At 44.2% G+C, this 23,184-nt stretch overlaps 1 protein-coding gene across 2 annotated transcripts in view; it reads right to left on the reverse strand.

The window, feature by feature from the left end:
* Window positions 1-22,970, reverse strand: part of B4galt6 (beta-1,4-galactosyltransferase 6) — a 92,522-nt gene extending 69,552 nt beyond the window's left edge. For both annotated transcript variants that reach the window (XM_045135068.1, XM_004654853.3), the window contains exons 1-2: window positions 22,501-22,970; window positions 1,754-1,870 (exon numbers count right to left, since the gene is read on the reverse strand). In XM_045135068.1, coding sequence (XP_044991003.1) covers window positions 1,754-1,870; window positions 22,501-22,615 — 232 coding nt within the window. In that variant the 5' untranslated portion in view covers window positions 22,616-22,970. The remainder of the gene's footprint in view (window positions 1-1,753; window positions 1,871-22,500) is intronic.
* Window positions 22,971-23,184: the final 214 nt, after the last annotated feature.

Here is a 23,184-nt window from a genome sequence, read left to right on the forward strand (position 1 = left end):
AAACTATTGCTTGGGGAGGGGAGGGAAAGATTTCCTTATTTCTTTCAGGGTTCTGTGGGGAACACGTCCTGCTCTGCTAACCATTTCTGCTAACCAAGCTCGACCCCTCAACATATAACTCACTCATATCCCAGGAAAAAAATGACATGCAAAATTCTTAGTACTCATGCATACTAATAGAGTAACCTAGAGTTCCTTCACACTTCTTTTTAATGGGATTAACATTTACTGAACACTTTCACAGTCAACTTAACAAACATGATCCCAAAGAAGCTTTTAAAATGTATGAACTCCAAGGGCAGGGGAGATGGAGATGCTTAGTCTTACAAGCATGAAGATTGAGTTCAAGGGCTGGGGAGATAGATGGTTTAGTGGTTAAGGCACTTGCCTAAAAAGCTGAAGGACCTAGGTTCAATTCCCCAGGACCCACATAAGCCAGATGCAATAAGGTGGTGCAGGCATCTGGAGTTCATTTCCAGGAGCCAGAGGCACTGGCACTCTCTATTTGACTCAATAAACAAATGAAAAAATTTTTTTAAAAGATTGAGTTTAATACTCCAAGTCCACATAAAAAACTAACAGCTGTTGGGGAGGGGATATGATGGAGAATGGAATTTCAAAGGAGAGGGGAGGGAGGGTATTACCATGGGATATTTTTTATAATCATGGAAAATGTTAATAAAAAATGAGGAAAAAAAAAAAAGAAAGAAAAGAAAAAGAAAAAAATGCCAGCTAGGTGGTACATGCTTCAAATACCAGCACTGGGAAATCAGAGACTGATGGATCCCTAGGGTTCACTGACCAGTCAGCCAGTCTACCTAACTGATGAGTTGCAGGCTAACTGATCTTATCTCAAAAAAAAAAGAGGACAACATTCCTTCAGATGACACCCAAGGTGTTCTCTGGCTTTCACACACATGCACGTGAACACAAAGCCTATCAACATACACGTCCCTGACATATATTCAAAGAAAGAAACTGGGGTTAAAAACTTAAAAGAAAACAAGGGAGTTTTGATTTGCGGTGTCATAAGTAAATTGGGCAAATAATTAGAATGGGCTCTGTAAAAGCATGTGGACCAACTTGAATATTTAGGTCAAAAACCATCATATACCTTACTACAAATCTAAAAACACACTGTGGCTGGAAGATAGAGACTTCCTTAGTAAAAAGGTTGGAAACAGAGACAATGAGGATCGTGAGCAGAGGTTTACAGTGACACAAAGAAATTCTGGCACAAATTAAATATACTTCAACTGCTTCCAAAGGGTGTAGCAGCTGACAATCCCACGCACCCTTTCATAGTGACAAAACACTTTAGGGGACACTGTAGGAAAACTGCCACAGAGAGGTACCAGCATTCTTAACAATAGTAAAATAAATCCATTCACAGCACTTCTCAGTGAGTCACCAGTTTGGTCTATAAACGCCATACAGTTTGTGAGTTTAACAGGTATTCTACTTCCAGATCCACATTCTAAAGTGGAAAAAGTAGTTACTGATCTCCAGTATTGTAACATTTCTCCTTTAGCCCCTTAAAAAAGTCATAAAATTACTAAAAACTACATGTGAAAGTAGGTGAAACCCCTGATTGACACAAAAATATCTACCTGCACATGTAGTAGGAAACAGGACGCCTCTGATTTTAACAGGGAGTTACATGGAGGTAAAACTAGACTTTAAAAGGCTTAAATCGTTGCTCTGTCAGGCCAGGGTAAGAAGCAAAGCAAACCAAGGGAGGACACAGTCTTACCTGTCCCGTTGAGCGTGGTGTTTTTATTTGTATACAGCCTGATCATATGTCCGATCGTTTTCACATTTTCTCTCAACATCATACCTCGAGCTTGTACCATAAAGAGATACGTGTTGGCTATAAAAGAGAGAGAAGGAGAATGTCAGGACACAATGAGCTTTTTGTTGTTGTTCTTTTGGTTTTTCTAGGTAGGATCTCACTGTAGCCCAGGCTGACCTGGAATTCACTATGGAGTCTCAGGGTGGCCTTGAACTCACAGCGATCCTCCTACCTCTGCCTCCTGAGTGCTGGGATTAGAGGAGTGTGCCACCATGCCCGGCTTATTTTCTTTTTTAATAGGGTTTCATGTAGTTTAGGTTGGCCTCAAACTCCCTGACTCATGATTCTCCATTTATGGGACTTCTAGAGTTATGGGTGTGCATCAGGCGCCCCCATCTGTGCAACAAGATTTTCTCACTTAATAATATTCAGAAATATAAAGGTGTCTGAAAAGCACAAACAAACTCAAATACCTTTAGACAATTATCATGTCCAATGGGAAAAGACAATACAAGTTCACTATTTACTACTTTAAAAACTTAAAGAAAATAATATTGCCAATATCAATCTATCAAACAGAACAAGAATAGACAAATTAAAACTACAATGAGCTTAAATAACTTTCTATTAAAAATGTATAAATACAGTCATTTTTATATGATAGCATTGAGTATAAGTACCCAATCCTATAGTATAAATTCACTTTCTCTAATTCTTAATTCTCTAAAACCAGAATTTTAATAACAAGAAGAAATAAATAAAACTTTACTAAAAAATGAAAACCTTTGTGGACACATAGGTAAGGATTCTTTATTTGCAGCAAGTTAAACACAACTCATCAGACCATCCAAGACAGAAATAATCTTTCAAAGTGTTAATATGTTTGAGAGAAAGAGCAACCTAAAAGCAGTATCTACTTTGTTCATTTAATTACTTAACAGGAATATAAAAATAAGCAAAACTAACAATCAATGTGCATTTAAAGGTTGATCAGTTACACTCTTTGTGCTAAGTGCTTCAAAGATAAGCCTCTAATTTCTCTCAGAGAGAAACTAGCAATTTGACAAAGATTACAGAACCCCCTATTTTGGGTACAGGCACTCTCAGGTGGCCAGGGACCAAAGTCCAAAGAACCTCTGCCGTGTCCCATTCTGAAGCATCTTCTTGAGACAGCCACTTGAAGCGAAATATATGTGTGTGTATATGTCATATGTGTGCATTATGAATATGGGAGCACGTGTGTTTGCAGATGAACATGTGTGTGCGTGAGTGTGGGGCCCAGAGGTGAATGTCTACTATCTTCCACTACAGTTCCTGACTTATTTTTTGAGACAGGGTCTGTCACTGAACCCAGAGGGCACCAATTCAGCTAGACAAGTTAGCCTGCAAATTCTAAGTGTGTTCCTATCTTTGTTTCCCCAGCACTGGTTAGGTGCAGGCATGCCCAGCTTCTTTTTACATGGGTGCCAGGGACCCACACTGAGGTCCTTGTGTGTTATATAAGTGCTTTATCCACTAAGCCATCTTCTGAGCCCCCAACACCCTCCGCTTACAGGGGCAGCAACGCACCAGGTAGTTCCTGAAGCCCATTCCACTCTAACGTCTATGATCACACAACCAAAAAAGTCAAAAGTCCATTCAGAGGAGAGGTTCATTCTCATGGCAAAAACGAGGACAGGCAAGGCTCGGCCAGAGACTGGCCATACGATGAGCAGCTTTCACTGGGCACAGTCATGATGCTCTCAAAAAAAAGAATGCCAGGTTGGACATGGTGGCACATGCCTGTAATCCCAGCATTTGGGAGGTAGAGACAGGAGAATCAGTTCAAAGTCATCCTTGCTAACATAGCCAGTTCCAGAGCAACTTGGGGCACATATGACCTTATCTCAAAAGATACTGTGGGAGTCCTGGAGAACACTCCCATGCTTGGCATTTGCTAGGTCTTTGAATTTCCAGACAGAAAGGGCTGGTTGAATCTTGTTCATTTATTCTGAATATCATATCTCAATCCTTTGAAAGCAGGCTAGTTATCAATAAATAAATTACAAATAAATGTACTGTTATTCTATTCTCATAAATGAACCCAACACTCTTGCTTTGAAATTCATTATTTTTAACTGAAAACTTAATTAATTTAAAAAACCTGAGTGCTGAGTGCAAAAGCTAAAAAGAACAATTAGTTTCCAAACCCTGCTCTACAGCCACAAGATAATAGTGAAAAGGATAAAATGCAATAGATACTCCCTGTCTCACATTTTCTATGTGAATTTCATCTTCCTCAAAATATAAATGGGCGTTGTGCAAATGGAACCAGGAAAGAAGCTGTGTAGAATTTTTTCTTTCACCTACAACTCACAAAATAGAGATTAAAAATCCAGGCTCCACATAAGCTTTTCCCCTGTCCTTGGTTTATTGCTTGGTTTACTTGTTTGTTTTGAGGCAGTGTCTTCCTCTAGTCCAGACTGACCTAGAACTTATTCCATAGCCAAGGCTGGCCTCAAACTCAGAATAATCCCCCTATCTCAGACACTTGAGCGCTAGTATTACAAGCATGAGCCACCAGGCCCAGCTTCCTCCATACTTTAGGAACATATCTAGTGCTTTCAAAAAAGCAATCCTAGCAGGGCGTGGTAGCACACGCCTTTAAAATCCCAACACTCAGGAGGCAGGGGTAGGAGGATCTCCATGAGTTCAAGGCCACTCTGAGACTACATAGTGAATTCCAGCCAGCCTGGGCTAGAGTGTGACCCTACCTCAAAAAACCAAAAAAAAAAAAAAAGCAATCTTATAAGGCTTTATTTGGACTTGAATTTATCATACAGAGTTACAAATCCCACAACATTTTACTATGTGTTGGCATTTGAGTGGATGTTGAAAGAAAGAAAGAAAGAAAGAAAGAGAGGAGAGGGAGGGAGGGAGGGAGGGAGGGAGGGAGGGAGGGAGGGAGGGAGGGAGGGAGGGAGGGGGGGAAGGGAGGGAGGGAGGGAGGGAGGAGGGGGGGAGGGAGAGAGGGAGGAGAGGGGAGGGGGGAGGGAGGGGGAGGGAGATGGGGAGGGAGGCGGGGAGGGGGGAAGGGAGGGAAGAGGGATGGGAGGGAGGGGGAGGGAGAGGAAGGGGAAGGGGAGGGGAAAAAGGAAGGAAGAAAGGAAGAAAAGAAGGGAAGGAGGGAGGGAAGAAAAAGGACTAAGAGGAAAAGGAAAACTAAAGCAACAGCCACCTCCCACTGCAGGAAAGAGTCTAGTGGTCCACGGGAATGACCAGGGGCTTGTCCTGCACTCATGAGGCCCTGAGTTTCAGCCCTGAGGGTAGGGAATGTTTGATGAAAGCCAAACTAACATCAGCGTTTGTAACTAAACCAAGATCTGAACTGAAGGAGGAGAGGATCAAATAAATTACTAAAGCAACTGGCTGAGAGTACCTTGGATTAGGTAATCCCAAAGTGGGGCGGGGAATGTAGCTCGGTTGGCAAAGTGCTTGCCACATCCCATAATAACACAGCACAGGATAAACACATGTCAGCACTCAGGAGGTGGAAGCAGGAGGAACAGGACATCCTCAGCTACACAGAGTTTTTGAGGCCAGCCTGAGCTATATGAGACCCTGTCTTTAAAAAGAGGGGGCTGAGGAGATGGTACAGTGGATAAAACATCTGCTTCTCCTTTTCAGACAGGAGCTGGACCTGAGGAGATAAACAACCCAGCCCATTCCACCATGGTCCCAGCTCAAACCATCACTGAAGTAGATTTAAAACGCTCCCAGCATGGCTCAGGGAATTTTGCGGAAGAGGGGGCGGAAATATTGTTAGAGCCACAAACAGTTGGGACATTTTGCATAGAGACATTGCCTCTCCCCCATAAGTGACTGCTGCCCCCATAATGCATGACCCAAAATCCCCATGGGGTTGACCTGCATCCCCGACAAGAAAAGGGGCAGGGAGGAGGGAAACGATGGTACCAACATGTGTTGTTTACATACCAAATATGTTCAAATCTAATGTTTTTTAAAAAACACTTGTTGTGCAAACTTGAGTACCTGAGTTTGTATTTCCAGAGCCCACACACAGGCCAGAAGCTACGATGGGCTTCTAGAATTCAAGCACACCAAGTGTGAGATGGGAGATGGAGACAGGAAAATTTCCCAGGTTGCTGGTGGACCAGCACAGTGGTGAACAACAAGAGATACGGCCTCGAGTGACCAGGAAGGTTGGGCTGGGGAGATGGCTCGGCAGTTATAGGTGCTTGCTTGCAAAGCCTGCCAGCCTGGGTTCAGGTCCCCAGTATCCCCATAAAGGCTGAACATAAAAAGTAGTGTATGGGCTGGAGAAGATGGCTTAGCGGTTAAGCACTTGCCTATGAAGCCTAAGGACCCCGGTTCGAGGCTTGATTCCCCAGGACCCACATTAGCATAAATAAATAAAAATAAACCAAAAAAAAGTAGTGTATGTATCTGGCATTCAATTACAGTGGTAAGAACCCTTGCTGTGTCCATATAGACATGCACATACACAAACAAATACTTTTTTAATGAGGTGGAAGGCAAGGACCTATCCTAGCAAGCTGTCCTCCAACCCCCACACGTGTGACATGGCACACGAGTACCTGTACTACATACATGAACACACACAAGTAAATAAATAAATAAAACAAAATAGAACATTTAAAAAGCCAGGTATGGTGGCTCATGCCTGAAATCCCAGTACTCAGGAGGCTGATACGGAAGTTCAATGTTACCCTGGGCTACAGAGTGAGTTCCAGGTCAGCCTGGGCTACAATGAGAAGCCACTGTAAATTTTTTAAATCTTATACTTGCTCTATACTAAACTATAAAAGCCATGCCATCGCAAAGCAAAACTCAGCTAGATGTAAGTACCCCAAGACGTCTGTAAGTGATGCTGGCCTAACAAGGGTGCATGTGTGTTATCCTGGGTTTTAGAAATATAATCTTGTTTTAGAAGTATAATCTTAAAATTCACATGGCTTGTTGTTACAGGTATCATAACTGCTTAGGAAAAAAGAAAGATTACTGTGACAAAGGTAAATTACTGACTCAAAGAGTACATTCTGTATTTCGACACAGATGCAAGGAAGGAAGGGAGAGGGGAGGGGAAAAGGGACAAAAAGAGGGAGGAAGAGAAAGAGGGAGGGGAGAAGGAAAGCCAGGCACCAAGTCTGGCACTGGGAAATCTATTAGCTTATTTAGATCATTCAGTCTCTACCCAAGAAAACCCATCAAGGAATGGAGATGGGTTTAAATACTGAGCAGTTAACAGGGGCACAGTGATGTGTGAAAGGCTTTCTGGTCACACTAACCACACCAGCATGAGAAGAGCTCTGATCGACTTCCAAATATCAAAAAGTTTCATTAACCCAAATTTCTCTAAATGTTCACTAGTTACAGTTCATATAAAATGCCGCCTCACTGGAAAGACTTTCAGAGCAAATCCTTGTCTAAAATTTCTATTCCCAGGTGCAAGAAACCATAATTCAGGAAACAAGTATGGAAGTCTTTCTCAGCCGTGCTTTTGGGTCCAGAGAAAACTCAGAAGTACACTGAAAAAACATCACTGCTCAACTAAAACCATACTATCTGTTCTTTAATTAGCTCATTTTCTACAAACTTTTGCATAATGAGACATAAATTCAGTTATTTACCAGAGAGAGAGGGTTGCTCTGGGAAAGAAAGCAAAAAGAAAAAACCTCAAAAGGCAAGCTGAGGGGTAAAAAGCTACTGAGGTTTTTACTTAGAGCTTGTGAGGAAAGGGACTCATGAGCTTTCATCATTCTCCTGGCTTTGCACGTGAAGGTGGGCTGAGTACTCACGAGGAAGAGGCTGAGTACTCACAAGGAGGAGGCTCTACTCGTGAAGGTGGGCTAAGTACTCATGAGAAGTAAGCTTTTCTAATCTGCTGAGACTCAAAAGTGTTTCCGGGACTCAAATCACTTAAGCACAGTGCCCCTGTTGTCCTGATATCTAAAGGGATTTTTTTTTTTAAACTCTGAAAGCTACTTCCTCTTTACCTTTTAAATATTTTTTGTTCATTTTTTATTATTTATTTGAGAGCGACAGACACAGAGAGAAAGACAGATAGAGGGAGAGAGAGAGAATGGGCGCGCCAGGGCTTCCAGCCTCTGCAAACGAACTCCAGACGCGTGCGCCCCCTTGTGCATCTGGCTAACGTGGGACCTGGGGAACCAAGCCTCGAACCGGGGTCCTTAGGCGTCACAGGCAAGCGCTTAACCGCTAAGCCATCTCTCCAGCCCCTTGTCCTGATATCTAAATTCCTAAGTGCTATGACACAGTGCCTCAGCCTTTTTTTTATTTATTAACATTTTCCATGATTATAAAAAAATATCCCATGGTAATACCCTCCCTCCCCCCACACACACTTTCCCCTTTGAATTTCCATTCTCCATCATATTACCTCCCCATCGCCTCAGCCTTTTAACAAAGGAGTAGTTAAGTAAAACACTGCTTGTTTCTGGAGGGTCACAATGCTCATTAGACAACCCAGCAACAACTGCAATAGAAGGACTGGAGAGAAGCATAGAAAAACAATTGGGAGAGACACTAATGTGAGAAAGAGTACATGCTCTGGGGGAGGGGCACTGGGAGGTGGCTCAGCAGGTGAACTGCTTGCTGTGAAAGCATGAATGAGGACCCGAGTCTAGATCCTAACACTCATGTAAAAGTCAGGTGTGGAAGCACATGTCTGTAATCTCGGCACTGGGGAAGTTGAGCCAGGAGGATCTCCAGGATTTACAGGCTAGCTAGTCTATCCAAATCAGTGGGCTCTGAGTTCAAGTGAGAGATCCTATCTTAAACATTAGATGGACAGTGATTGAAGATATCTGATGCCAACCCCTGGCCTCCAAACACACACACACACACACACACACACACACACACAGAGAGAGAGAGAGAGAGAGAGAGAGAGAGAGAGAGAGAGAGAGAGAGAGAGAGAGGAGTCCACATGCAAGTCCAACCACTACACATACATGCCAAGACAAAAACAACAACAACAAAAGAGTATAAGCTGTAACAAGTGTGGTTAATTGCCAGGACAAATGATCTAGGATGGAGACAAGGTGAAGCTCATAGGCTTGTAAACCACAAACAGAGGAACAAACGACCCCAAGATGAAGTAATCCCCAGAACACGGTGAAGAAGCTGTGAACTGGAAAAGAGAGGTTAACAGTCAACTCGGTGAAATGATGCAAGGCTGAGGAACAGGTCGGTCTCCTGACAGTGCTATAAGAAGGGCTCTGCCAGCTTTTCAGAGAAAATTCCTTTTAAAAGGAAAAGGAGAACAGCAAAGAGCTCAGTAGGTCGTAAGCTTCGGGAAGGGCGTGTGAGTGATTAGGAAGGTGGAAGGAAGGGCCTGAGCACGACCGTGGCTGAACGGAAAGAGAGAGAAACCTGCGACACTCGAAGAACGGAGAGAGGGCCTGAGGAGGCGGCTTAGTCGGTGAAGCGCTTGCCTTGTAAGCACACGGGCCTAAGTTCAAGCCCCAGAACCCACATAAACACCAGCTGTGGCGGCACATACTTGTCATCTAGCACTGGGGAGGTGGAGACGGGAGGATCCCTAGGCTTGCTGGCCCAGCCAGCCAGTCCACCGCACTAAGGCCAATGAGACCTTGACTCACAAAAAAAATAATAAAACAGTGAACAGCCTTCTTAAGGGTGACCCTGTACACACACACACACACACACACACACACACACGTGTGCGCACACACAACACATAATGCATTAAAAGAAGGAGGAGCATTTCCCCTGATGGGTGTGTAAGCAAGAAGCTCTGAGAGTGCAGGAGCAGAGTGAACCCGGAGAGGAACTATCCAAAACAGGTCAGACACTCCCAGTGCGTGGACTGTGGAAACAGCAGAAAGAAGGGGGAAGGACTGGAGGGCCCTGTGAGGACGGGGCGGAGCACGAGCAGAGGTGAGAACAGAGGTGAGAACAGGCCAGCAGTGCAGGGTTCACGAGACTACTGTCCGGAAAGGGGCGGGAAGAACAGGCCACAACTGTGCCAATGGACACCCAGCACCCAGAAAAGCAGAGTGAAGGGAGAAGGCAGGGGCCAGACTTCCAGATGGTTACCAAAGGGGGTGGCAATATGGACAGAGTGCGGTGGGAATACTGAGTTGAGTATAACTGCCACACTCGTCTGGAAGTGCGGGCATGGGTTTATCAAGAGAAGGATATGGTTCACCTCCACTGATTGCCAACTTGGGTCAGGCATAGAACTGAACACCTTATCTAAGTACAAGTCAATGCAAACAAATACACTGTCTAGTTCATTTCGTCCTTATAACCACGTATGTTGGGTTGTACAGAGGCCTCTGAAAAGATACATCTACATCCTAATTCCCAGAAAATGTATGTGTTACCTTATTTAAGGTGGTCTGAAGATGCAATTAAATTAAGAATCTTGAGTTACCAGGATGAAAGGGGAAGAGAAGGGTGTGTGTGTGTGTGTGTGTGTGTGTGTGTGTGTGTGTGTGTACATGTGTGTATGTGTGTGTGCACGCACAGAAGGCATTATGAAGACACAGGCAGACAGCCATGTGGAATGGCCACAGTCCAGGAAGCCGTCAGGCACCTGCACCAGAGAAAGCATTCTGCCAACGCCTTCATTCCCAGAACTTCTAGGCGGCAAATTCCCAGTGCTTTAAGCTGCTCATTAAGTGGGAAAATATTACGCATTGCCTCTTGGTGGATGCATCTTTCCTCACTGTAAGATCAGAAAAGAAAAAAGAAAAACAAAACACAAGAAGCAAGAAGCAAAGTAGCCATGAAAACTCAGGACTCAAGCACAGGTCTAAAGGACCCAAGGTATAGCAATTTGAAAAGGGCAGGAAAGCAAGCACAGGCAGGACAGGATGACAAGGGAAAGGGTAAAGTTCCAATGTAAAATGTCATGAGGGAAGTGACGATGCAGCAGGAAAGCTGACTTCAATTCATACGAGGAGGAAGCCAGAAAGGACACCGAGTCACCACAGGATGCGTAAGTAGGGCTGGAGAGGTGGCTCAGTGGTTAACATGCTTGCCTGCAAAACCAAAGAACCCAGGTTCTACTCCCCAGGATCCATGTAAGCCAGATGCACATGGTGGCACATGCATCTGGGGTTTATTTGCAGGGATAGAGGCCCTGGTGCATCTATTCTCTCTCTTATCTGCTTCGTTCTCTCTCTCTCTCTCTCTCTCTCAAATAAATTAATTAAATGTTTTTAAAAAACAGAATGCATAAGCAAATTTATTAAAATGTAAAAATACCACACTTGTTATAGCTTATACTCTTTTTTGTTGTTTTTGTTTTGACATATACGTGTGGTGGATGCACTTGTATGTGGGGTGTGTGTGTGTGTGTGTGTGTGTGTGTGTGTGTGTGTGTTTGGAGGCCAGAGGTTGACATCAGATATCTTCAATCACTGTCCATGTAATGTTTGAGGCAGGATCTCTCTTGTGAACTCAGAGTCCACTGATTTGAACAGACTAGCTAGCCAGCAAATCCTGGAGACCTACAGGAATCTATCTGAATCCAGCATGTAACCCCCTGTGGGGAGCAGAGGCTGGAGAACCTCTGGGGTTCACAGGTCAGCCAGCCTAACTGAAAATGGAAGCCCTGGGTTCAGTGAGAGACTGTCTCAAGGAAACACAAAGATAAGCAGTGGGAGAGGACACCTGCTGCTCTCCTCTGGCCCCTAGTGTGTACGATGCACCTGTGCACATGTGCACACACACACCTGCGTCACACACACACACGTACGCGTGTGCACACATGAAAACGGGTGGTAACTGACATTCAACAAGCAGATTCCGAACCTAGCGACATGTACACGCTGGGTAAGCCGTGTCACCCTCAGTCACCGCCACTTCTTCACAGTTCCGGAGGAAACCCAGCAGAGGCAACAGACTCGGGGAGAAGAGCAACAGGAGGAAACGAGCAAATCAGGACTGGAAAGACGCAGGCAATTCGGCCAACTTAAAACATCTAATGGGGCACTCGATGATGTTACAGACTAAAATTGAAGCCATAAATAAACAAGCCTGAGAAGCATTATGAATTGTTTTTTTAAAAAAAAAAAAAAGAATGGTTTCCGAGGCTATAGGTGACTGTGAAACAAATCTCCACCCACTTAAGAACTACATTAAAGAGAGAACGAATAAAGGGAAAGCTATCTATGTCTTATAGCTATACCCAATTTCCTAGTGTTTTCATAATGAACACACCTTCTGGAAGTTCAACTTGTTTATTCATGAAAGCAAAATGACTCTAAGCCAAGAAGCAGACAAGGAGCACAACTGAAATGTCGGTGATGTCCCCCAGAGCCTCGGTTGTTGGGATTGAGTTTCCCACATAGTCCCCAGCTGGTGGAATGTTAAGAGAGGTTTGCTAGAGGGGATGTTCCTGGGGTGGACCTTGGGTTTGAGGAGTCTGGCCTACTGTGTGTCCAGAGGTTTGCTAGGGAAGACGTGTTTCTGGGGTGGACCGTGGGTTTGAAGAGTCGAGCCTACTGTGGGCTCAGAGCCAGCTCACATGCTGCTCTCTCTCAGCTGCCGATGCGTGACATTAGGAGCCTGTTGCTTTCTCCACCATGATAAAGGTTCCTCTCGAAACCATAAGCCTGAAGTAAGTCCTTTCCTCCCATAGGCTGCTTTTGACCAAGGGTTTTGTCACAGCAAGGGGAAGTTAACTGCTATACTGGGCAAGAAATGAATTCCAACCACCTCAAACGCCAGAGTATATTTTCAGATTAAGAAGACAAGGTGCCTTTCAGTTCTCTACTTTCAGTCTGTTGACTCAAGGGGAAAAGTTCAATTTTCCTTCCTTCTCATGAGTCACTCTGTAAATTGTATCTATAATTAGAACTCATACTTTATTTTGTTCTTTCACTTTTCCCTTTTTTTTGAGAGAGAGATGAGTGAGGTTACAATGTTATCCAGACTGGCCTTGTGTTACAGGTACACCATCACTCTAAATTATAATTTAGGCCACATTGCAGTGAAGTCATACTTATATTAGCAAGCCTCAAATATATAAATATATGAACAGCAAACAGGGCAGAATAATTCTTCTCTTTCTTTCCTCTCTCTCTCTAGAGACAGAACAGCCTTGGGCCCTTACCTTTGTCGCCTTTTCTTTGTTTTATTTTGTTTTTCTTTTGAGGCAGGGCCTAACTTTTAGCCCATGCTGATGTGGAATTTGCTCTGTAGCCCAGAATGGCCTCAAGCTCACAACTTCCCAGATGCTGGGATAAGGACATGATACAACACATCCAGTTTTCCCTTTTTTTTTTTTTTTTTTTGGTTTTTCAAGGTAAGGTCTCACTGTAGCCCAGGCTGGAATTCACTCTGAATTCTCAGGATGGCCTCAAACTCACAGCAAGCCTCCTACCTCTGCCTCCCAAGTGCTGGGATTAAAGGCGTGAGCCACCAGGCCTGGCTCAGTTTTCCCCCTTCTTTATGGAAGGGTCTTTCATGGCTCGCCACTATATTCAAGAGGCTATGGGAGTTTCTAGGAGATTCTCCTGTCTCCACTTCCCATCTCACCATAGGCACACTGGTATTCCAGTTCCTCACACTGCCATGTGCGGCTTTACTTGGGTGTGGAGATCTGAACTCGGGTCCTCATGTTTGCATGGTCAGAACTTTATCCACCAAGGCATCTTCTCCGCACCATAGAATATTTTCAACTAAAATATCGATTGTGTCATAACAACAAACCTCAGATAGCTACTTGAAGATACGACTATAGGGGCTGGAGAGACGGCTCAGCAGTTAAAGGCACTTGCTTTCAAAGCCTGATGGCCCTGGTTCAATTCCCTAGTACCCATGTAAAGACAGATGCACAAAGTGACACCTGTGTCTGAAGTGTGTTTTGCAGTGGCAGGAGGCCCTGGCATGCCTATATACGCACTCTCTTTCTGTCTGCCTCTTTGTATCTGTCTACCTCTCAAATAAATAAATAAAAATAGTTTTCAAAGATACTATTATAAAGAAATCTTAAGAGTTTCCTAGACAAAAACTGGGAAATCTTACTGTAAAATTATTTCAAGTGTGTAACATGTGTGTTTTGAGAACTTTTATTCATCTGGTTAAAGAATTGCAGTATGGATAAATTATATATATATATATATATATATATATATATATATATATATATTATGCCCACCAAACTGCCCTCTAAACATTTATGTTTAGACCCAAATATTAATGCTACTCTCACTTTTGGTTGGAGAAGCTTCTGTTTTCAGATGGTTGTGACCCCTGGGGTGACTCAAAACTGTCCAAAGTGCTGAGAAGAAATGACAGTGGACTGTTCAGCAATGAGACGTCTCTCTGACGCCCTCTAAGGCTCAGGGACCACTGTGGAAGAGGTAGCAGAAAGAATGCAAGAACAAAGGAAGGGGAGGAACACTGACAACACCGTCTTGGAGACACAAAGTGGCCTTGATATTCATGACCCCGTGGTGGCTTACACTTCTTACACAAGATGTGCATAACAGGAGCGGGAAAATGATATCAAAATAGGAGACTAGTTGAAAAGAAGAGATTCAGGAGGAGGAGGATTTGGGAGGGAGAAAATGGGACTGGTGGGAGGAGACTATGATCATGCTATGTTATCTGTACTACGGAAGTTGTCAATAATAAAAAGTTTTGAAAGTTAGGCTGGAGAGATGGCTTAGCAGATAAGGCATGTGCCTGTGACGCCTAAGGATCCCATGTTCAACTCTTCAAATCTCACGGAAGCCAGGCGCACAGGGTGGCACAAGGTGACGCAAGCATGCAAAGTCGCAGGCGCGCACAGATGGCACGCAGGCTGAGTTCAAATGCAGTGGCTGGAGGACCTGGAATGCCAATTCATTTTCTCTCTCTCTCTCTTTCTCTCTCACAAAAAAATACCCAAAAGAGTTTCTAAAAGTTTTAAAACAGAATTATAATGCATTTTTCTAATAAAAAAATTGATAAATAATACACTTAGAACCAACTCAATGCCCAATTCCCAATCACTGCTAACTCATAAAAGAACACATGACCTCAGGGCTGGAGAGATGGCATAGCGGTTAAGCCCTTGCCTGTGAAGCCTAAGGGCCCCAGTTCGAGGCTCGATTCCCCAGGACCCATATTAGCCAGATGCACAAGGGTGTGCACGCATCTGGAGTTCATGTGCAGTGGCTGGAGGCCCTGGCACGCCCATTCTCTATCTATCTGCCTCTTTCTCCGTCTGTCACTACCAAATAAATAAATAATAAACAAAAAAAAATTTTTTTAAAGAACACATGACCACAGGTTTCTTGAACAATTTGTCTGTCCACTTCTCCTCTGGATAAAAAACAACTTTCCCCGCCACACACACACAGCACTTGTATCTTAAAACAGGTTAGTCTGGTTTTCAAAAAGTAAGATTAGTGCTATGGAAGATCAAATGGTATTAGACAATGAATTCAAAAAAGTAAACTTAGGGACTGGGGAGGCTCAGCTGGTAGAGTCCTTACCTAGTAGGCATAAGGCTCTGGGTTCTGTCTCCAGATCCCCACCATAGTATGAACTGGGTGTGGTGACACCTATCTGTAACCCCAACACATAAAGGTAGAGACAGGAGGATCACAAGTTCAAGGCCATCCTCAGCTAGATAGTGAGTTCAAACCAAAGTAGTAAGAATAAATTTTAAAAGAATGCAAGGTAAACCTAGCCAACCCTTATTTTTTTTCCCCTTCCACTTGGGATGTTTCTAAGAACCATAGTGCCCAAGCTACCAAACAACCTGACATACGTTTCAAATGCACAGGAATTACAACCCAAACCTCTAGGAAAGACCAGAAGGGGACTCTCAGGGAAGAGAAGGAGCCTCGGAGGGAAGGAAGGAACATGGGAGAAAGCAGTAGGTGGGTATGAACGTGATTAAGGTACACAATATGCATATATGAGACTTCCACAGTGGAATCCATTATTGTATAGAATTAGTAAACAAAGAACGGGAAATTATGAAATAGTAAAAAAGCAACTCTGGTGATAGCCCTGGAAGGTGAGCTTAATCAACAAGGCACACTCGTATTTGAAACCCACTTTTTTTTATTTTTATAGTAAGTTGATGCTTTATGTTTATAGTAACACATAACTAACAACATTTGTAACAAGCAAAACAGGGGACTCTTCCTTTCTATTGCTTTAACTTACATTAAATATACCCTTATACAAAGCTGTCTAATGCATGCACAACTCAGTAGTCCACCTTCAGTAACACAAAAAGCCTACAATTTGGAGCCCTAAACTTAGTAACTCAAGTAAATAAGCTTAAAAACAAAAACGTAGGCTGGAGAAATGTGCATTTCCTACACAAGCATGAGGGCCTGAGGGGGTGGGGGGCCTAGGACCACCTGAGTTCAACTCTCAAAGCCCACAGAAGCAGTGGCGTATGGCCACACGGGCCTGTAACTCTAGTCCTGTGGGCAGTAGACAGTCCCCAAGGCCCACAAAGGATATCAGTTCAACTCTGTCACTTCAAGGAAAAAAAAAAACAACAAGCAGGTGAGTGATGGAGGAAGACACCCAATGATCTTCTCCAGCGTTTGCAGAGAAACACACAGGGTACCACATTAACATACACACACGCACACACACCATACCACACACACTATGTACAGACCAAAAAAAAAAGAAACCCAAGACTAAAAGATGCAAGCAAAAAGAAAACAAATACATTTATTATACCTCTAAAGGAAAATTAAAAGTTAATTACAGGGCTGGAGAGATGGCTTAGCAGTTAAGCGCTTGCCTGTGAAGCCTAAGGACCCTGGTTCGAGGCTCGGTTCCCCAGGTCCCACGTTAGCCAGATGCACAAGGGGGCGCACGCGTCTGGAGTTCATTTGCAGAGGCTAGAAGCCCTGGCGCGCCCAATCTCTCTCTCTCCTTCTATCTGTCTTTCTCTCTGTGTCTGTCGCTCTCAAATAAAATAAATTTTAAGAAAAGTTGATTATAAATTTATGATTGAAAATTTGTCAGGCAGGGGCTATAGATGGGGCTCAGTGGATAAGAGCATTTGCTGTGCAGGCATGAGGGCCTGAGCTCGACGCCCAGCACCTGCGTGAAAAAGCAGACATGGCCACATACGCTAAAGGTCTCAGTGACAAGAAAGCTGCAAAGCAAGCAGTTACCTACTGAGGCAGCTTGGAGAAAACCCAGGTCAAGATATCAGCTGGGCTGTGGTCACAGCCCTGAGCTAGCTCTCCTGGAACACACATTTCTATACACACGACCCATACCTTGATGTCCCAATACCAACTCTATGCTCTCCAGCAGGGCATTAACACCTTGGAGGCCCAAGTATAACCAAACTGAGCAACTAGTGAGGTAAGTCCTCAAAGGGCACCACAGGAACTCAGGCCAGAGTGACCCAACCAGATTCCGCCCAGACTCAAAGGACAGGAAAGCCTGTCACTGCGTCCAGCAAAAGGTCAAGGACTCCGGTGAGTCAAAAAGAACAGTGAATTCTCTTCTCCGGGGAAGTTGTGCAATCTTTCCCTGTATACTACCCCATTGATTCCACACACATCAGTTTCTTTCTCAATCACAATTAAGATAAAGCTGTGTGGGGCGGATCCACATTGTTTTGCAAAGATTTTTAGAGACCTCGACACTGAAGACACTAGTGGAGCCATAGAGAACTTCTCAGTCTGGCCCACATGCCACCTACCCTATGAGAAACAGACAGATGGAACCAAAGGATTCCCATTTCCTGGAAGGGCTAATCATGTTTTTTCCTTTGCTTAGCCCAGATCAAGCCCAGCCCCCACCAGGCACTCTGGAAATCTCAAAGCAGCCATCCTCCTCCTCCTCCTGCATACTCTCGGCAGGTTTGCAGCAGCTTTCACAGGGCTCACACTAACCATGACTGTGTTTTCATCATCTCTCCATTTTCTGGGCTTTGATACCCAGATTCTTACAGGTGCTCCTTTTGTATTTGTTGAATGAATTAAGGACACTCATTTTCTCAACAGGAAATGACTATTATATTGGGAAGTTACATGAGGAATGGCTTATTTTTAAATTTTTATTTATTTATTTATTTGAGGGGGAGAGAGAGAGAGAACGGGCGCGCCAGGGACTACAGCCACTGCAAACAAACTCCAGACACATGCACCCCCTGTGCACCTGTCTTACATGAGTCCTGGGGAATCAAACATGGGTCCTTTGGCTTAGCAGACAAACGCCTTAAACAGTAAGCCATCTCTCCAGCCCAGGAATGGCTTATTATTAAATGGACAATCTCTCCTCAATCCAGTCAGCTCAAAGTCTTGGAGGAAAACTACACTTCCCCATGAAACAAGAATTCCTGACTCCTACCTCTCCAGGGTGGGTTATAGCAATGTGTCTCTGAACTTCCAATGAGGAGGTGTCGGGTGGGGGGGAAGGTGGATACAGCCCAGTTTTCCTCAGCACTAAAATTTCTTGCACGAATTAGAAGTATGGGGGGGTGTTTCAAGTTATTCCTAAAATAATGAGCTATGATAAGTGCCAGGGAGTTCACTGTAGACTAAGACTCCCATAGCCCAGAAAATGCTGAGCAGGAAAACCGGCGAGACTGCCATCTCTACAACTGATATATCCTTAGAAGGAAGAGAGGCAAGGAGAGCGGAACAGAGGTGACAGAGCCCAAAAAGGAGTAACTAAAACGACAAAAGAACTGTAAGTATACCTGAAAGTATAAGGAAAGATAATGACATCTCCCAAACAGACTGACGAAGTAGGGCTAATGAGCACTTGAGAGATGAGATGTGGTGGTTTGAATGGTCTCCATAGGCTCATGTATTTGAATACTTGGTTCCCAGGGGGTGGTACTGTTTAGGAAGGAGGTGGAGCCTTGCTAGAGGAAGTCAGTGCCCTGGGAGTGGACCTTGAAATTTTATGCCCTGGCCCTACTTTGTGTTCATCCTCTGCTTCCTATGGCCAGGTCCACCCCTTGCTCCTGCCACCACGTCTTCTGCACCGTGACAGAATGTATCCCCTTGGAACTATTAGCCAAAATAAACCCTTTCTTTCTTTAAGTTGCTTCTGGTCACAGCGGCAAGAAAGTAACCAATACAGACATAAAACACTTTAAACCCATAAAAAGCACTTCCATATAAGTCATTTTAGTTGTTACAAGAAAATTCTGGGGCTGAAGAGATAGCTTAGCCCCAGAACCCACGTAAATCAGATGCACAAACTGGCGCATGCATCTGGAGTTCGTTTGCAGTGGCTAGAGGCCCTGGCACGCTCATTCTCGCTCATATTCTCCCTCTCTCTCTCTCCCCCACCTCTCTTTCTCTCTCAAGTAAATAAATAAAATATATTAAAAATAAAATTCTTCTCCAAGGTACAATTTAGGAGAATACTGTGAGGAATGTGAGCAGAAATGGGAAGTCCACATAGCACCTCAGCTGCCCACCCAGCACCAGCTGACTGAGGACAAGAACCTGTGAACAGCTGCTGACTGTAAACTCAAGTGGCCCCAGTTGTTGTTCTGTTGGGTAAATATTCTTATGAATTTGTTTATTTGCAAATAGAGAGAGAGATTAGTCAGAGAATAGGCACACCAGGGCATCTAGCCACTACAAACAAACTACAGATGCATGCACCACTTTGTGCATCCAGCTTTATGGGGAGACTAGGGAATCAAACTCAGGTCATGAGGCTTTGCAGGTAAGCACCTTAATCTCTCCAGCCTTTGGTCACAGTTTTTAACTCATTTTTATTTCAGAGCACTGACATTCTGGCTAGACCTGAGTGTCTGACCTACATTTTCTCAAAAACAAAGACCTTGACCTGATACTCCAAGAAGAACTCAGTCTTTGCTTTAAAAAAAAAAACTTAAGTTCTTACTTTAAAGCCAAATTCTTAATCTCATAAAACGTCTACCTCAACTTTACATATACAAAAGTACATAAGTAAGGCAGCTCTTATTTTCTTAAATGTCACAAGAATTGGAATATAAATTCAATTTATCAAATCCACAGCATTTTGTGTCTGCTTTAGTTACTTTTCTTACTGGCTTCAGTGGTATTTCTTTTTGTTGTTATCATAAGGCTCACAAAGCACAGTAATTTAAACCATGTCAATCTACTTGCTTGCAAGACAATTGCCCCACTTTTGATGACATTATCACTGATTTGTCTACGGCAAAAAATTACACTCAAAAAAGAAAAAAAAAAACAGTGCCAGAATTTATAAACTAAATTTTAAGAACCTGCAGATAGTGTATGAATGCACTATAATTAATGAGTAATTTTTTTAATATTTTATTTATTTATTTGAGAGTGACAGAGACAGAGAGAAAGACAGATAGAGGGAGAGAGAGAGAGAATGGACGCGCCAGGGCTTCCAGCCTCTGCAAACGAACTCCAGACGCGTGCGCCCCCTTGTGCATCTGGCTAACGTGGGACCTGGGGAACCAAGCCTCGAACCGGGGTCCTTAGGCTTCACAGGCAAGCGCTTAACCGCTAAGCCATCTCTCCAGCCCATGAGTAATTTTTTAACATGTTACTCAATATAGGAAGACAGAGGAATAGGGATTTAGTTCAGTAACACAGTGGTTGCCCTGCAGAAGCCAAGGATACCAGCCAAGCACCACCAAAACACACCTTCAAAGAAAGTAAGTAGGAGAATGTTTGTATTCTAAAAAATCCTCCTTCAGCATCTCTCAAAGTTAAATGTCTGGTAAAACAACATTCCCTTCCAAATGTATAACTTTTTAATTTTTTTTATTTAGTTGCCAGCAGAGAGATGAGAGGATGAGAGAGAGAGAGAGAGAGAGAGAGAGAGAGAGAGAGAGAGAGTGTGTGTGTGTGTGTACACCAAGGCCTACAAGCACTAAAAACAGACTCCAGATGCATGCACCACTTTTGCAGCTGGCTTACACTGGGTACTGGGGAATCGAATCCAGGTCATTAGTTTTGTAGGCAAGTGTCTTAACTGCTGAACCATCTCACCAGCCCCCAAAATATATAACTTTTAAGGAGTTACAATGATAAAATAAAAACTAGTTATAAGATGAGGAGTTAACTTCTAAAATGTCAAGAAAGAAAATTTTGTTGTTTAGGAAGACTGTGCTGAACGTCTTGGATAATACAAAATTCCCCTAACAAATACAATTGATATCTACTTTATTAATAAAAATATTTAAAACATTTAACTTGGTATCAACAAAAAGTATGCCTACACAACATATATCTCAGCCATAAGAGCCCCAAGATGTGACTCAGGCTAAAATTTGAAGCAATGTCTATGCTTCAAAGGAGGGTTTTTGCCTAAAGAAAACCCACATAAAAGGAAAATAATGTTTAAATATTCACATTTCTTCAAACTTTATCCAAAATTTGTATGTGGCAATGCATCGTCTTCTCAAGCATCAAGGGCTCAACAGGCTCAGACTGTTTTCCTTCCCCCTGCAATTCTGTTGCACTCAAGATAAACGGGGATTAAAAACTCCACCCCAGGGCTGGAGGGATGGCTTAACGGTTAAGGCCTTTGCCTACAAAGCCAAAGGACCCAGGTTCAATTCCCCAGGACCCACATTAGCCAGATGCACAAGGGGGTTCACATGTCTGGAGTTCATTTACAGCGGCTGGAAGCCCTGGTGCGCCCATTCTCTCATTCATATTCTCCCTCCCTCCCCATATTTCTCTGCCAAATAAATAAATAAAAATAAAAATATTTTTTAAATATATTTTTTTAAAACTCCACCCCAAAATTCTGCAGGTGTTTTCACTCTGTAAGAGGAATGACATTGTTAGCTAACTCAAGGGAAAAAAAGAACTGGCTCAAATAAGACCACTGAAAATAATGCACAGTTATTGAGTCGTTTAGCATTAGATGTAGAATCACCAGGTAAACACAAAAGAGTTTAGGCAGAAGGATGCACGTTAATATCCATGTCAATTCACAGAATTTTTCACTCATTAGAACAAGGCCATGTTGGCTCTTTGTGAACAAAAACAGGAATGAGGAATTCAGGTATTATTATGGAAGCCAATTCAAACAGATCATACAAAAGTGTATTTATATGGGATCAAAGGCCAAATGGACTGTAAACAGAAGGCAAAATTTTTAAGCAAAAAATTGCCAAGATTTTTTAACAAATTGCTTAACATAATTATCTTAATCAGTATTTTGCCTTGGATCCAAGTAGACTGAATAACAGAACACTGTTTTCACAAAAGAATTCAGCCCCTAAAAATTCCTAAAGTATGCCACAAACGTTACCGACCCCATTCTAAACACGTGACCTAGAACACTCAAATGCATACTCTCTCCACCTCCATCACAGTCCCTCCTTCCGGTTTCTCCATCCCATTTTCAGTTATTCTATCTCAGGATGTCTGAATAAAACTATGATGAAGGACTGAGCTTAAGCTTAAAGATCTGATATCCAATGGATAAAGTTGGCATACCTACTCAAGAAAGCACCCAGAGGCACCCCAAGCCATCACACTTCATTGGGCAACATCCACTAACTGCAATCTTTCAAGTTATTTAAACGCACACCAACAAAACTCACACCAAGCCGTGCCCCGAAGCAGCCTGAAATAAATGTTTGAACCAAATACTGAGGAGCCCAGTTTATTCAGCTTCCAAATCCCAGAGGTAACCCGGGCCTCCCTTTCACATCTCAGTTGTACCTTCCTTCTGACCCTGGGAGGTTGAGGGTGTGTCCAGAAGCTTACCTATGCCTGGAGCCACATAGATGAAGTAGAGACAAGAAGTGGAGAGGGAGAAGAAGAAGATGAAGGCGAGCAGGGAGCGATTGGAGACCCGCATCATCAGTTTGAGTACAGACATCTTCGTCTTCCTCAGCCAGCAGCTCGGGCTGCGCTCTTAGGCCAGACTCGGGGGAGGGGGGGATGGAGGAGGGGGCCACTGTCCAGGCCCTAAACTTCCATGGATGTGCGGGAGAGCCCAGAGAACGCAGCGGGGTGCAGGGATGGGCAGGTGGTGGGGCAGGGGCCCAAATGGGAAGGGGAAGCGGAGGGGATGAGTGGAGGAGAGCGGCGGGGGGAAGGAGGCTGGGGAGGATGCGGGAAGGACGGAGGGAGGGAGACTAGGGCCTGGGACCAGGGGACGGGAGAGGGGGGCCAAGGCTGCGCTAGGCTCCGCGGGCCGGGAGCGCTGCAGGTGCGCCCCGCGGGGAGGCCGCCCTCGGGCTGCGGCACTCGGCCCTGGCTCCGGGTCCCCGCGCGGGGCGGGCGGGCGGCTCAAGAACGGAGACCCCGGGGTGTTGGGGGGGGGGGGGTTCCTCGGGGGCCCGGCTGGCCGGCGTCCGGCAGGCCGAAGCGCGCTCAGCGGGGGTGCCCGGGCCGCAGGCGGCGCGCGCGGGGCGCGGGGACCCGCTGGGAGCCCGGGGGCCGAGG

The sequence above is a fragment of the Jaculus jaculus genome, chromosome 15, assembly GCF_020740685.1.
Source record: "Jaculus jaculus isolate mJacJac1 chromosome 15, mJacJac1.mat.Y.cur, whole genome shotgun sequence".
Classification (NCBI taxonomy): Eukaryota; Metazoa; Chordata; class Mammalia; order Rodentia; family Dipodidae; genus Jaculus; species Jaculus jaculus.